The 15,225-nt window shown below is 43.8% G+C and overlaps 3 protein-coding genes and 1 non-coding gene across 5 annotated transcripts; 1 reads left to right on the top strand and 3 right to left on the bottom strand.

The window, feature by feature from the left end:
• Nucleotides 1–16: 16 nt before the first annotated feature.
• Nucleotides 17–6,085, bottom strand: LOC120821770 (solute carrier family 13 member 2). Its single transcript, XM_040180767.2, has 12 exons — nt 5,874–6,085; nt 4,937–5,065; nt 4,324–4,460; nt 3,832–4,088; nt 3,586–3,763; nt 3,374–3,496; nt 2,624–2,833; nt 2,228–2,328; nt 1,954–2,069; nt 1,506–1,667; nt 1,283–1,420; nt 17–1,040 (listed from the first exon to the last, which is right to left on the bottom strand). The coding sequence occupies exons 1-12, from the start codon at nt 5,973–5,975 to the stop codon at nt 909–911; spliced, it is 1,785 nt and encodes a 594-aa protein (XP_040036701.2). The 5' UTR covers nt 5,976–6,085; the 3' UTR covers nt 17–908.
• Nucleotides 6,086–7,604: 1,519 nt separating this feature from the next.
• vtnb (vitronectin b) lies at nt 7,605–11,321 on the top strand. 2 transcript variants are annotated; one of them, XM_040180804.2, is made up of 8 exons: nt 7,605–7,796; nt 8,252–8,368; nt 8,483–8,722; nt 8,897–9,036; nt 9,387–9,543; nt 10,052–10,210; nt 10,294–10,626; nt 10,759–11,321. In XM_040180804.2, the coding sequence occupies exons 1-8, from the start codon at nt 7,733–7,735 to the stop codon at nt 10,893–10,895; spliced, it is 1,347 nt and encodes a 448-aa protein (XP_040036738.2). In that variant the 5' UTR covers nt 7,605–7,732; the 3' UTR covers nt 10,896–11,321. The 2 variants fall into 2 exon arrangements, with proteins under 2 accessions (XP_040036738.2, XP_040036739.2); XM_040180805.2 differs by having other exon boundaries at nt 7,611–7,796; nt 10,297–10,626.
• A 410-nt stretch (nt 11,322–11,731) lies between these two features.
• trnat-agu (transfer RNA threonine (anticodon AGU)) lies at nt 11,732–11,805 on the bottom strand. Its single transcript has one exon. It is a non-coding gene; the product is annotated as a tRNA-Thr (tRNA).
• Nucleotides 11,806–11,988: 183 nt separating this feature from the next.
• On the bottom strand, nt 11,989–13,365 carry LOC144410197 (uncharacterized). The gene is made up of 3 exons (XM_078105252.1): nt 13,186–13,365; nt 12,832–13,010; nt 11,989–12,734 (listed from the first exon to the last, which is right to left on the bottom strand). Exons 1-3 carry the CDS (start codon nt 13,313–13,315, stop codon nt 12,066–12,068), a joined length of 978 nt encoding a protein of 325 aa, XP_077961378.1. The 5' UTR covers nt 13,316–13,365; the 3' UTR covers nt 11,989–12,065.
• Nucleotides 13,366–15,225: the final 1,860 nt, after the last annotated feature.

The following is a 15,225-nucleotide window of genomic DNA, read 5'->3' as shown; positions in this document are numbered from 1 at the left end:
ACACTGCCACTGTTGATTTTGTGAGTGAGATATTTTATACTTCAGAATACAAATAGCTCTGGTACATAAACGTGGTTGTTACCATCCCATCCATGTACAGTTTATAACATTTACCTGGAACAACTACAGTAGATACTGACCTCCAACACAACCGTCTTGTGCCAGTTTTTTATCTCAAAGTTAACCTTCAAACAGCCTTTTCAAACAAGCTACCAGAACCCAGAATGCTCATTGTTAAAACATGATATCTTGTTTGTTCAATCAGAAAATAAATAGTTTGATAGATAAGATTTTTACACTTTCTGTACACATTAAACAAACATGTCAATTAGTGAGTGTTTAACATAAGTCAAAGCCAACGCGTTCCCTTTATTCCTTATTTCATACTAATGTAAAATAAACTGCTGGCTGTAATTTCACAATTACGGTGCAATTATGAACGTTGCGCATGTCTTCTCTGCTTTTACTTTGAATAATTTAGAAAAACAAACGTAAGCAATACTTGTTCATAAAACAATGCGAGAAGTACAATAATAAAAAATAAAATGTGAAACAATAGAACAGAGAGTAACAACAGAATACCACAATAATAAGTTAAATCCACTAATGCGATTAATTCAGTTCCCACTCATTTTCACATTCGTAACACGTCATACCTCAGCGTACTGCATCTTTGCAGCCTCTGTGTGTGATGAATAGATCGAAACGATGGCGTCACAACCAAGTAGGTGTGTACTGGGAAAGCTTATGTGTTTTGTTCTGTCACTGAAATGATACGAAGTACTAAATACATATGGTCTGATTATAGAATTGGTGTTCTTTACAAGTAGCCTAAGTCAAAAACCCTTAGTTTCTTAAAAAATATATTCTGTGTCGTTTTCCGTATCCCCCTCGCCGTCTTCCCCCACTCAGGGTTTTCTCTTGGTACTGTTGGCCCAATGAGGTATGGTTCCCAAGTCAAACAAAGTGTGTCCCCAGGTGTTGATGGCTAAATTAACGGTCAATATCCCGATGATGTTCAGCACAAAGCCGCTTTTAACCTGAGGATCACACAGTGACATTCGGATTAGCCTGCGGCATGAGAAGAGGAAAAGTCCACTGGAGGTTTGAAGCCTTTTAAAAGTCTCAAAAGCCAATTATTTTGGCTTCAATCTCAGAGTGAGATATTACAAACTCTAAAAATAAAATCTTAAAATAACAAGTGATTTACACTTTAGTCCTCTACACCTTGCTCGTATAGAGGACTGTAACATAAATTGTGCATTCTGAGTACGAGCCTCACCATGTCCATGACTTTGAGTTTTCCAAAAGCGAAGGCGATGGCGTTGGGCGGTGTGGCCACGGGCAGCATGAAGGCCAGATTGGCAGCGACGGTGCAGGGGATCATCACGTACAGCGGGTGTATCTTAATAGCTACAGCCTAGCCGGGTCACACAGCACAGTTCAATACATGGAGAGGCGGTGAGTGTGTGTGTGTGTGTGTGTGTGTGTGGACCTCTGTTTACCATTGAGGCCAGGATGGGCAGGAACAGCGTGGTGGTGGCCGTGTTGCTGGAGCACTCTGTGAATGTGGCCACCAGCATGCTGAGCAGCAGCGAGATGGCGTAGGGAGGAATTTGCTGCAGAGGTGCCAAGCTTTCTCCCAGCCACTTGGACAGACCCGACTCCTGTCAGAAAACATTAGTTTTTGGCAGAAATGGCATTTAAAAGGCAGTAAACAGAATCCTTTTTACAAGATAAATAAATGCATATTTGCCCAATGAAAACTACAACCCCAAACGTATTTTTTACAAAAGTCCTCTAAACAGCAGTGCATTGCTTTGCATCTGTGTATTTTTCAACAAACCATAGCGGAATGCTGCTCGCCATCTACTGCAGATGACACACTGACTGCGGCTCACCGAGCACAACCCCACTTCCCGTAATCAGCGCGATGACTCTCTGGGTGTTTACCTCACTTCCAGCAGCCAGAGCGAAGCCTCCTCCCAGCAGCAGGATGATGTGCCAGGGCATCCGCTCGTGGACTACCTGCCAGTTCAGCAGAGCGGGGGGAGCTTTTACCAGCTTACCTGTGACACCCAGATGAAGTGTGAACAGGAAAAGCAATTAGTTTTGAAAAAGCATTGTGATTTCCTCTAATAATCATCCAGTGTTGCAGTGAGCGGACATTTAGGTCACGAAAACGAGGGCCTTGTATTGTTTGTCGTTAGTGGAAAGATCATTTCACCTTCGCTGTCGTTGCCGTAGCCTCCGGACCGGGGCATCTGGGAGGGGATGACGAAGAACAGCATCGACATCAAGATAGCGACGGTTCCGTCGGACACAAACCTGAAAAACAACATGTATTTTGTTTGGGAGTCATTCCAGCTGCAGATGTGTTGTTCTGAATATTTACAGTTATGGTTAAAGAGCATGTGACCTGTAACGATGTGTCTCCCTGATATGTTTTTATTAGTTATCAGACACTAATGTATTACTATCAGACTTTGGCCTCACAGGCAATGGATCAATACACATATTTTGTTCTTCTCTTTGGATTTGTTGCCAATATAAAAAAAACATCCGCGTACTGTTTGAAGTCACATAACCAAAACAACAAATAGTAGAAAATCAAAAGACTCACGGCCCCCCCTTATTGAAGAGCACTGTCGCCCAGCCGTCAATGAAGCCCGGCTCCCTGGTGAACCACAGGCCTATCAGCAGGACGAAGATGGTCAGCACTGCCCACTCGGCGAACGTCATGCGCCCCAGCTTGTTGTACTCCTGCCTCATCACCGCGTACGCCTCCTTTTCCCTGCTGCTTTTCAGGCAGCAGCCAAAGGACTTCTTCACGCTGAGGAGACAAGTACAAAGTGCCAACATGCCACGGGTTAGGAAAAATAAACTTAATAAAGTGTGGATTAAAGGTTGAACAAATCATGGATTTCTTTCATAGTGGAAGTACTATATATACATGTTTGTATAGAGTCAGATCGAAGCGTATTAAAAAACGGAAAGTCACAGTCGTACTGCCTAAGCATAGAAAATGTCTCAACTCAACTGGCTGTATTTGTCCCAAATAGAAGAGCTGTTGCTGCGTCTTGTACCATAAAAACCCTCCTACAGCTGAGGTATCGGCTCAACGATAACATGTGTGACGTTAGTAGAGCTGGTAAACTGTATTTACATCAAACCCATCAGTCGCTGACTTTTTAACTGCAATTATTATCATAACAGACCTTTTTTCCAATCTGATCACTCAAACGGCTCACAAACCTTAACGTATGGACAGTTTCAGTACTTTTCTGAATTAAGAAATAAATACCACATGATGTTGATGAGACTTTTTAAACTCGAGGTTTAGCTCTGACATACAAAGCATACGATGTCTTACTTGAAGCCCAGGAACACAAACTGAAGCCAGAGAAATGCAAACACCAGCATGAGCACCGCGTTGGGAAAAGCGAAGACAAACCAGCTGGCAAAGTTGATGACATCATCATTCCCTGGGAAGAGCCTTCACACAAACGAGAGAGTAAGAGGGCTGCGAGGTGGGCAGAGAACAGCTGTAGTAATAGTAATATCTCCCGTTTGTCGAGGCCTTACTCGTCGACCTGACCCTTAAGGATGAGGTTCGGGGTCGTGCCGGTGAGCGTCGCCGTGCCTCCGATGCTGGCAGAGTAACACACACACAGACTCATCCCTTTGGTCAGGTGCTGGTACTTCCCCTCCCTTGCTTTTCTCTGGGACTCCTGCAGCGAGTCCGCCCTCCGCTCATGGTCATCTAGAGCACATAGTCGGTTAAAGTTACCGTGGGGGTTGTCGTAGTAGCCAGCAGACTTTGTTACGTACCCTCTCCCTCCTCCAGCTGGACGTTGTCGTCTGGCCGTTTCTCCTCCACCTTTTCCTCTTTAGTTTGTCTGCTCTCCAGCTCAAACGCGGGGTTCTCCTCGGCTGCAGCCTGTAAATCTCGCTGGTCCGCCAGAGCCTCTGTGGCCTTCAGCTGCTCCAGCACGGCCTGCGCTATGGGCAGCATCATGGCCGTGGTGGCCGAGTTGCTGATCCACATGGACAGGAGGGACGAGACGACCATGAAGCCCAGCATCAACCTGCGTGAGAGGGTGTTTAATGGGAGGATCGCCAGTAGAACAGCTTGAAGGTGAATAAAACTGTGGGTTTTGCTACTTGATTCTACTACTACTACTACTTGAGTCATTTTCTCTCTTAACAGCGTTTTTTTCTACAACAATGACAATGTCTTGTCAAATGGTTGAAGCAGAGGTATTTGTATCTTTGTGTCTTTGCGTCTTGTAACAAAGGTGCGGCCGTATCTCGTCTCCTTACAGGGCCGGGCGGAAGCCGACCACCAGCAGAACTCGCAGAGCGATGCGCTTATGAAGGCTCCAGTACTCCACTGCGATGGCCACCAACAGGCCACCAATGAACAGCATGTTGGAATCTTTCAGGTACTCAATACTGACCTGAGGTACATAACACAGACACTTCAGCAGAACAATCACAAATCCAAACACGTGCATTAGCTGTTTTTGAACTATGACCAATGACCTGTGAACATTTGTAATGTATCAGCAGATTTGTTTTATGAGCAATAAAAGTCAAACAGCAGAAGGTTTGACGCTGGTTAGACGAGTTTCTCGAGACTGAGGATCAGATCAGGACTTTTAGAATGTAGCGTTTCGTCAACCGAGGCGGAGAAAAGTTCCAGCTCTCTGAGCTTTTACAAGCCAAGGAAGAGACAAATATGAGGTACAGTTAGAACACATGACAAGTCAGCTGCCTTTACGTGTTTTCTACCCTTTTATGATTGTTTGTTCACATGAGAGATTGTATCCGTCATAAAACCGGGCTCATTGTGCTGAAAAGGACGACACAGGTACAACAGGTATCGGTAAAGACAATTGAAGCTGGCGCATTATGAAACACAAAGGTCCAATACGTCTGCGGCCTTCATGATGCCCATCATGGGGAAGAGGACGACTGGCAGCAGGGCCGTCACAGGTAGAGGCATACACTCCGTACACCAGTACAGAGCCATGAGGATGATGGCATAACCACATCTGGCTTCCTGTAAACACACACATACACAAACACACTCTGGTCGGGTGTAATCGGCAGTGAAGAAATGGTGTTCAGGCCAAATTGCCTCCATGAGAAGTGACAAACATTGGTGCAACATTATATTACTGTGCATCATCTGGATCTCTCATAGTCAGTATGATCACATTGACTATGAGAGATTGAAAGGAGACTGAGTCAGCTTCCTCCACATTTGCCCTTCCTCTCCAGCGTCTCTTTTAAAGGCAATAACCCTTCACACGGGGAGATAACGGCAACCCTTGATAAAAAAACAACAGTTTGCTGTGCTCTTGTCTCACTAGATAACTGTTTATGGGTCCTCAGTTGACACACACTGTTCAAACCACCCGACACAAGTTTCCACTGCCCACGAGAACTCGCTCCTTTCCGCACTTTGATGGAAAAATGACAAAACGTACATTGATAATAAAACATGAATCATAATACTTTCGTTGTCATATCTATACTGCAACAGTGTTGTGTGTCATGTTTGCTTTTAATACCCTTTCTTTAAAGCTATAATATCTTTTTTTGCCAGATGGTTTTCCTTAGCAACCAACCAACCAAGTTACTGCTCCCAGAAAGAAAAAAGGATTCTGGCAGATAAACTCCTCACGAAAGGACAAGTTGTCACTGTCACACTTTGCTTGGTGTAAAGATTAAACTAATAAGATTTGACAGTGGTGATGGAACAACAAATTGAAGGGGCTGTCAGCTGACAGCTGTCTTTCAATCAATGCAAACAGAAAAAAAAATACTCATTAATTTAGCCAAGATGCCTCAACAGGCGCACTCACCGATGTGGGGATGATGAGTGGCAGAGGAAGGAGGGCAATTGGAGTGACAACGATGATGATGTAGTTTCTGTGGTACCACAGACACTTCAGCCATCTAGCCATGAGTCTCCTGGAAGAAGCCAACAGGAGGGAAAAAATATCCACAATATAACGTATACTGTGTAATATGTCTCAGAAGGGACAGCTGAAAAAGACTAAAAGAGACAGAATCTAGCGACAACATACAGGTGACGCTAAGGAAACACAGATGTGCCCCACAGGGAACAACTCAGGTAATGTGAGCAATAACAATTGGCGTGTGGGGGTGGGGGGGGGGGAACTCTTTGTATCTCTAGTCGCAAATCAAACATTAACTCAGCACCAAAGAGACGAGAATCCGTGGCAGAGAAGGAAATGGAGCCATTGGGAAAGAGAGGAAGGGAGCAGTTAAGGTAACGAGGGGTGGGAGGACTGAGGTGAGGACAAAGACAGCCGAGCGGTTTGTCTTCTGAAGGAGGGCAGTCTGTCGGGTCAAAGGTCAGCCAGCTGAAGGACAGGATGGCCTATGAACATGAAGCCACTTAGTTACTGTGTCTCTCCAGAGCGAGTGATAACAACAGCGCCTCTAAAGCTCACCTATTAACACTTACATCGTGTTTAACATCAAACCACAGTGTAAAGTGATCATTTGCCATTATATTTTACTTTGAATGATAGTAATTGTAAAAGTTTTCATGAAAGCTGCTACGCTCATTCGATAGAGATCATTTCCTCCGGCGATGAGCTGCAGCATAACTAAAGAATTGACAGCTGATGCAGCTGTGACACCTCATATTTAAATGTTGGCGGCCTCAACGGGAGAATGTTGCATTTGATAAATGCATGTTGCAGCAACTCCTCTCTTCCCAAGTCTCCTCCTTTCCTCACCCGCTCATTGGCGATTTGGGTTTAGGATGTTTCTCTCAGAAGGTAATGAAGGTTTGTTTCACAAATCACAGGATAAACTCAAATATCAACAGTTATTACATGAATAGAATTACTTAAACAAGTATGTGAATAAATAAAAGGCAACGTGAGAACATCAGTCTACTCTTATCAATAAACGTATCAATAACTTTTGCTCTTTGACTCTTTCACTGCCTCTTTTAGCTTTTCTCTCGATATTATTGCCTTGGAGTAATATTCTCACTTCCATCAGTCGCTTTCTGGTTCTCAATTCAGCCACTTTGTCTCTCAATGCTGCTGATCATCCCCTTCTGAAGAACAAACTCCTGATTTTAAAGATTACCATACATTTTTATTGTTTTGACTTATTTTAGTGATCACTGTGAGCAAAGCCTTGTATTTGCTTTACCACGGATCAATAAGAGGGAAATGACACAATGATTGAGCTGAGACACCCACTCCCTCGTTCCCCCAGAAGTTACTTAAACACTGTACAGTATGTCAACCTTATGAGACAGTAGCACACTTATGTGTTTAATGAGGGTTATTTAAACAGAATCAGTCATTTTCAGTATTTTTATATAAAATAAATAATAGCTTGCTTGGTAGTTAAATTGTCCACATCTGTAAAGTCAATGGGTATATTCTGAGCCTTATAGGGATCCTATTCGTGTTTGCGTGTTGTTCTTGGACAGACAGGACAGAGATCATCCCTCACAGATTAATGATTGGCACAGCTGACTGTCGACCAATCGGGACGGCGGATGCTTCGGGGTCAACGGCTTCTGAAAAACATCTATCGATCATCTGCACACAACGCTGCACCCTGAATTGGGGCAGTCAAACTCATCTGACTTTAGTTCACTGATGTAAACAGGCTCACGCTTACGTCCTGAATTTGTTGCTCAGAAGAGTCATATTTTCTGTGTGCAGACATGAAGCCAGCAGTGGCTCTGCTGGGCCTCTTCCTGCTGCTGGACGTCGCTTTTGCTGCAGAAAGTAAGTCTTCCAGACGTTTTTTTTTGTAATTTAACAAATGTTACAGCTAAATGAAATATCACAAAGGGGCGTAAAAAGTAAAAGATCGACCAAAGACTGTCCTAATAGTATATTTGTGTATGTACATTTCCCAGGAGTGACATTTTTGACTTAAATTGCTTCATATATAAATGATTATTGAATGTAAATTATTCTATTCTTATCATTTAATATTTATTCCTTCAGTATCGGATTACTAGTCTTTGAATGCAGCTGTGTGTGCTGCAAACAATGAAAACAGCAAATACCTGCCATCTGTAAATAAAGTAGATGAAACAAGCTCCTCAACCTGCATCGGCTGAATGTTACAATTGACTTTTACTGAATTAAAAGAGCACTTCCTCCACCACTGTCCAGGTCTGCCCTCAATCAATACGTGTTATGTCATTTGAAATAAACAAACTGCATTTCCCCAGAGTCCTGTGTTGGTCGCTGTGGCTCTTTCGACCCCCGGACAAAATGCCAGTGTGACTCCATGTGTGTTTACTATGGGAGCTGCTGCTGGGACTTTGACACCATCTGCCCCAAAAAAAGTCTGTACAGCAAGAATGATTGCGTTTTAATAAAGTTCCTTGCTTTTATGAATCAATAGTTTTTACCGAAACATTTTGACGTGACCCATTTAAAAGACTCTCTCCCGCCCTCAGCTAATCGCGGCGATACTTTTGAGGACTCAGATGGAGTCACGGAAGCAGGGACGACCGTCCCAGAGGCAACGGCTCACCCAGAAACCTTCAGCACAGTTGCAGAATCCATGGCCGCCTCTCCACCACCCTCCACCGCACGCGGGCCTGAGCGATCCGTGGACGCCGACGCAGAGGCCTGCAGTGGTCGACCTTTTGATGCGTTTCTGCAGCTGAAGAACGGCTCCATATACGCTTTTAGAGGTAAACCTCCGAGTCCACAAGGGGCTCCGACTTGCAGAGTGCGTTTTCTCACATCTGTGACTGGACGAGCTGTACATTTCATTTCAGTGTAGATACCTGCTGGATTTTCCTGTTTAAATGAACTGAATTGAATCCCTTATGGCATATTGATACAAGGCCCGCTTTTCCTGCCAGGTGAATATTTCTTTGAGTTGGATGAGACGTCTGTTCTTCCTGGTTACCCAAAACTCATCCAGGATGTTTGGGGGATCACTGGACCCGTGGACGCGGCATTCACACGCATCAACTGCCAAGGAAAATCCTATATCTTTAAGGTAGAAACGTCTACCTCTTTATAGTCTGCAACCAGTGTGTCATTATTTTTACATCAGAGGGGTATTCTGACATCTCTCAACAATAGATGCTGTCACGCAAACAAACATTTGACTGCGAAGAAGCTAAAGGATCCTGTACGCCGTTGATTATTTACTTCATTGACATGTTTCAGTTCTCGAATCTTCATTAGGTCAAATACATGATGATCCCATGATGAAGTCCAAAATGGTGTTTTTTATGTCTCGTTTTTACCATTAGTTCAGTGTTTGTTAGACGTGCATTGTCTCCTGAGCAATATGTGCCGGCATCACGCCTCACGTCTTTGCACTTTGCCCTTATTCCCCCACAGGGCAAAGAGTACTGGCGGTTTGATGGTGATGTTCTGGATGAGGACTATCCGCGCAACATTTCACTCGGCTTTGACGGCGTACCAGATGACGTCGATGCATCTTTTGCCATACCAGCACCCAGTCACCGGGGCAAAGAGAAAGCCTACTTTTTCAAAGGTAATTTTTGTAAAGATTTGTTATTTGATATTTAGAATGTAATCATCATCATTGAATAAATCCGATGCTCAACTCAACGGCACACACCTTTCTGAGTCGAATCGCAGCAGTTTTGTGAATTATTTTTATAGGGTGTATGTTGTAATAAAGAGAATTTCCAAAGATAAAACATTTGAATCACATAAAAACATGTCCAGCTGGAATAATTTAATAGACGTTTAGCCATTCTGTACAATTAGTACTTCTACTGTACTTCCAAGTACTTTTGGTATATTGCGATCATCGTCCTTTACTTACTCAATAAGTATATGACTGGTATATGATAAAGAAACGTTGTAATAGAGTGTGCAGTGTGGTATTAAAAAAAAAGTGTCTCATAAATCCCTACAGGGAAAGCTTTGTAACTCAAATCTGTTTTGTGTTAACAATAGATGTAATTCACACATCAAATGTATTTATTTGTGTTTGCAATCGTGTGATGTCAATACGAGTTTGTTTCTGTCTTCAGGGGAAAAATATTACCAGTATGAGTTTAAGCACCAGCCTTCCCACGAGGAGTGTGTCGACATGAGCAGGACCTCCCCCTCAGTGCTGTTCACTAGCTACACGGACCTCTTCTGTGATCAGACATGGGAGGATTTCTTCGCAGAGCTCTTTGGAAGCTCCCGTAAGGCCCCAGCTGGCTTTGTGTATTTCATTGTGTGTTTTAGACCCGTTTGTTTCTAATTATCTGGCATTTTTCTCCCGTAGCAGTCAGCAGTCCCCAAACAGGCCCCCGTTTCACCAGTATGGACTGGCAGGGCGTCAGGCCCGCTGTAGACGCTGCCATGGTGGGGCGAGTCCACCTCAGCCCCAAACCCACGCCGTCGTCTCGCCCACTGGCAAAGAGGCGCAGCAGCCGGAGGAGGAGGCCCAGCAAGAAGCGCACAGGGCGAAGAAGGCACAGTCGCCACACGCTGCTTGATGATTTGTGGGGTTATGATGACTGGTTTGACTACGGCGACTTCGGCGACATCGTTGAAGAAACCAGCGCGCAGGAGCACAAAAGCACACCTGTGCAAAATGTGTATTTTTTCCAGAAAGGTATGAACATATTTTTAATCCCACGGTCGAGCTCAGCTATGTTTCAACAAATCATTCTAGACAGTCTTTGAGTTCCCTCTTGTAACACTGTGGTGCTGGATTCTGTGTTTTCTGTCTTTATTGTGATGGCAGATAAATACTACAGAGTGGACCTGCAGACAAAACGCGTGGACTCGGCCAACCCTCCTTACCCACGTTCCATTGGAAAATACTGGCTGGGCTGCAAGCAGGAAGAGACACCTGATGTGTCAAGGGCAGAAAAAAGATAAACAGGTTAACTGTATTAAATAACTTCACACACCTCTTAGTAACAAGTATTAGCGTGATTGAAATATGAGCTAATAATAGCTTCTGTTTTTTTGTCATTTGCATTTTATTCATTACGTATTTAGGTGGATAGGTTAAAATTCTACATGAATTAATAAACAAGATCCATATTCTGTGTTCTGGCCCAAATGCTTACCTGGTGCGTGCCCTGTGTAGCTATCACTACATGTTATGCCTTCTAGACACTGAACCTAAATCAAAACGTTAAATCCTGTTAACAATATCTGGTAGAGAGCGATGTCTGCTCACATAATTCTTATTTGTTTTTACAATAGTGTTTATTCTCTGTCACAACACGTGGTTTTGTTGTAGATATTCTAACCTGTTATTTCTACATCCCACTACAATAAAAGATTGGTTCCCTGTAATTTGTAGATTTCTATCAATTCAAAAGACAGTTGCTCTCTCGAACGAGATGCACCCTCTTCTGGACAAAAGTGAAAACATGTAAATCAAGAGCGTTTGTATGTGTGCAGGGCCAATTATAAATAATTTAATCTTGATTCCAACAGATTCTTCACTGAACATCTGTAATACGTTTGCAGACGTGTCGCCGAGCACTGTTGAAAACGAAACCTAACGTAAATTATTGAATAAAGACGTTGTCGAGACTGACAACATGGCGGTAGATCCCCGTTTACACAGATGATTGCAAGTAGCACTACTTTTCTTTCGATGTAAACGGTCAAAGACGCCGCCTCCGTTTTGCTATTACAGTTAAAAAAAAAACAACCCGAGTGCATTCATGTGTCTTGACCATTTGCAGAATTAATCGAAAAGGCACCGCTGGGATTCGAACCCAGGATCTCCTGTTTACTAGACAGGCGCTTTAACCATCTAAGCCACGGCGCCACGTGACTGTGTGGCTTGACTTTAAAGAATATATCTTTACGCTATTTGTCGTGTAGAATAAATAGTTTTTATTTGAAAATCTCAGTAACAACAACAATCAACAATAGGTAAGTAACTATCTGAATAGTTTCGTGCATTTAATTCACATCAGAATGTCCTTTCTTTAGAGCAGTCGCGTTATAAATATATATATATATATATAGCTAAGGTTATTTACAATCAGTTCGATGAGCTACTTCACTTGTTTTCCAAAATGTCAGTCAACCTAAAAGATAATCAATCATGGCCTCGGAAATATCCAAATCAGACAGACAGAAATCGCCCAGATCGGACAGGTCGTCCGTGGCCTCGTCAGTGCTGCAGAAGTTCTGATGGTCGAGCTGACCCTGCACGCTGTCGTTGGGTCCAGTATCGTTGGGTCCAGTATGTGTGAAAACAGCGCAGCGGCTAGCAACAGGCTGTGGGGATCCCTGTGCATCTCCGAGCAAAGCCTCAAAGTCCACCGAAAAATCCCATTCACTGAGCCCACCAGGTGCGAACATATCTTGGAAGTAATCTGAAAAGTCTGGCGTTTGGTAATACTGGTCTCGGTGCGACGCTCCTAGGAGACCCGGTCCATGCGGAGACCAGCCTTTAGCCTGGTCGCCGGCGACATAAGACGTCGGTGCAGGGGGGGTCACGGCCTGACTCCCAAGTATGGTTGAAAGCCTGGTTGACTGAGGTAGACTTGGACCAGGGTAGTCCGCAGGGGCGGGTGGGCTGGGAGTGGGAGTGGGAGTGGGAGCAAAAGAAGGATGGAACTGGAGGAATGGTAGACTGGGAGATTGGGTGCAGGAGAACTGATGACGGTAGTCCGTGGAAGGTTTCTTGACCTCTTTAGTCGGTTTCTTGCTCTTGAAATAGCGTGCACGTCGATTTTGGAACCAGACCTGTTTAAAAAAAAAAAGAAATGTGGTCATTTTTTGGACACACTCATGCGTTATCGACACATTTGCGCATTGCAAGTTTGAGAAGCGTGTTCCATACCTGGATTTTCGACTCCGGTATCCCGGTGACAGATGCAAGAGACTCCTTCATTCTAATGTCCGGGTACTGCGTGGCCGAGAAGGCCCTCTCCAGCTCGCTCAGCTGAGCCTTGCTGAAAGTTGTGCGCTTCCGGCGGCGCTGGGTGTCCGAGCGCGTCCTGTGCGGAGCAGCATGATGCCCTATCGGGAGAGAACAATACTTAGTTATTCGTCCACTTTTCTGACTAGAAGGGTATACAAGCACATTGCCAGAAAGTTGGAGATATGCAACATAACATAATGCTTTGACCTTAATATTGTACGTATTTGCAACCCAGATAAAACGTAATACATATTCACATGCCAAGTCCCTCACCTTTGCTGGAGTCCTGTGCGTAATCGCCGTTGTTGTTCGTGTCCCAGCATGCAGTGGGCCAGCAATGTCCCATGTAAAGCTCGTTTATCTCAGAAACGTGACCGCCAGTCAAATCCAACCCGAACGCCATTCTCCTCTGCAGGGTCCCAAAACAAAGAGGGTACGTTTCCTCGAGTCTCTCCGCGACGCTTGCTGATCCAGTATGGACACAAGAGGGTTTTATAGTTGGCTTGACAGACACCCCGCCCCTCTACCCATCCCATCCCAGTGGATATTGTCAAGCCTTACAAACGCGTGCCTTTGATGTGTAACGCACCTATACACTCTCTCGACTAATAGGTGTCTGTTTGATCCGCAGGGACCCGTTAATGGGCCCATTTAGCCGAGACAGAGTTTGCCCCATCCTGGAAAAGTGTACGGTCACACAACACTGAGATCCTCTAAATATCTGAATTTAAGATGACTTTTAGTTTGTTGTTTTTTTAGAAATGGAAAGATTAAGGAACAAATGATTTGTGCAATCTATAGGCTCAATATATACACATATATGAGGTTATCACGCTTTTCTGACACTTCGGTCTGTGGCATATCCTCTCCTCCACAGTTGCGACCTCCCGCTGCGCATCAGAAGAGACAAAAAAGCAGTGAGTGGATAGTGGAAGTGTATTGAAGAAGCTGGAGGAGTGAGGCTTCAGTCAGCTATAATGTGTCGAGGTGACAAACCGGGCGACTTTTTATCCTTCCTGGTCGGTTACGTTTCCACCGATCGAGACATCAAAACACCGGATAGCGCACAGTCCACTGCGACGTTCCCAGGCGGGTGCCAGACTCACGCGGTTTGGGTCATTGGGAAAATAATTTAAAATCACAGATTCAGTTGCGTTTTTGGCTTATAATGTTTTTTTTAATAATAATAATATTAAAAAAAAGAACTAAAACGACACCGCCGTGCATCGTTTTTTGTGCGCGTGATAAAGGAGACGGTTTGGTCATAACGGTCTGAAAATGAGCATTAACTTAATTGCTTCACATCAACTGAGAAGTAGGCTATTCACATCACTGACCGTCACATGACAATCATTAAGGCAACTCTCAGTCGATACCCGGACTAGATGGGCCATCGAAACAGGGTCTCGTGCTGCCAAAGATTACCGCCTGGACACGTTATTCTCTCAGACAGAATAACATGACGCACATTTCTTATTTATAAGCTTGGTGTCTTCCTGTGTTAGAGCTTGATAATAATGTGTGACTGGCCTATTTTCGAAATATTTTATATACTTTGTGCCTTTTTTCGTTGGCCTTGTTAAAGGTTAGTAATGTTGTTGTAACTAGTATTTGTTGTTAGTCAGCAGAGGAGTGCGAGGTGGAAAGAGGCCACTAGATGGCCGTATTAGATAGTATAATAATCATATGTGCACGTTGTGGTGAAGGACAGAAAAGGTCGTTATTATAAGTAAACAATAGGCGTAAACAGACGGGTAATAAAGAAGTACACAGACACCAGATCTCATCAAAGTTGACCTTCACCTGAGATTTTGGAGCAACGTGTCTTCTCCATCACTATCAAAACACCATAGGAATATATTTGGAAATGCCAAAAGCTCACAGATGTTCTAACTCAATTCAATACAGAGCACCTGGAGCACCTGAGATGTTACCAAATGCATGATAGAGAGAGAGAGAGAGAGGGGGGGGGGGGTGTAATATTCACCTGATCAAGCTCATGTGAAATGGACGCTGGCTGGCTGGCTAACAACAACATACATTTCTGTGCCAAATTAGACAAATTATTATGATTTTTTAAATATATTTATATATTTTAATATATAGCTTGTTGCTTGTTTTACTAACACATTCAGCTAAAATATTAGCAGTCAAATGGACACATGGTTTTACACGCATTTACTTTTATTCATCAAATTCCATGTTCATGGAGTGATGCGCTACATTTTCTTTTGAGTTGGATCCAAACCGTATATTCCTAACCTCCCCTCTGGCACCAAAACGCCCCTCACAATACACAAACTGTGCTTCTCT

Source organism: Gasterosteus aculeatus, chromosome 7 (assembly GCF_964276395.1).
Source record: "Gasterosteus aculeatus chromosome 7, fGasAcu3.hap1.1, whole genome shotgun sequence".
NCBI classification, from domain to species: domain Eukaryota; kingdom Metazoa; phylum Chordata; class Actinopteri; order Perciformes; family Gasterosteidae; genus Gasterosteus; species Gasterosteus aculeatus.
The sequence above is the reverse complement of the archived record's forward strand: the minus strand, read 5'-3'. Positions and strand labels throughout refer to the sequence as shown.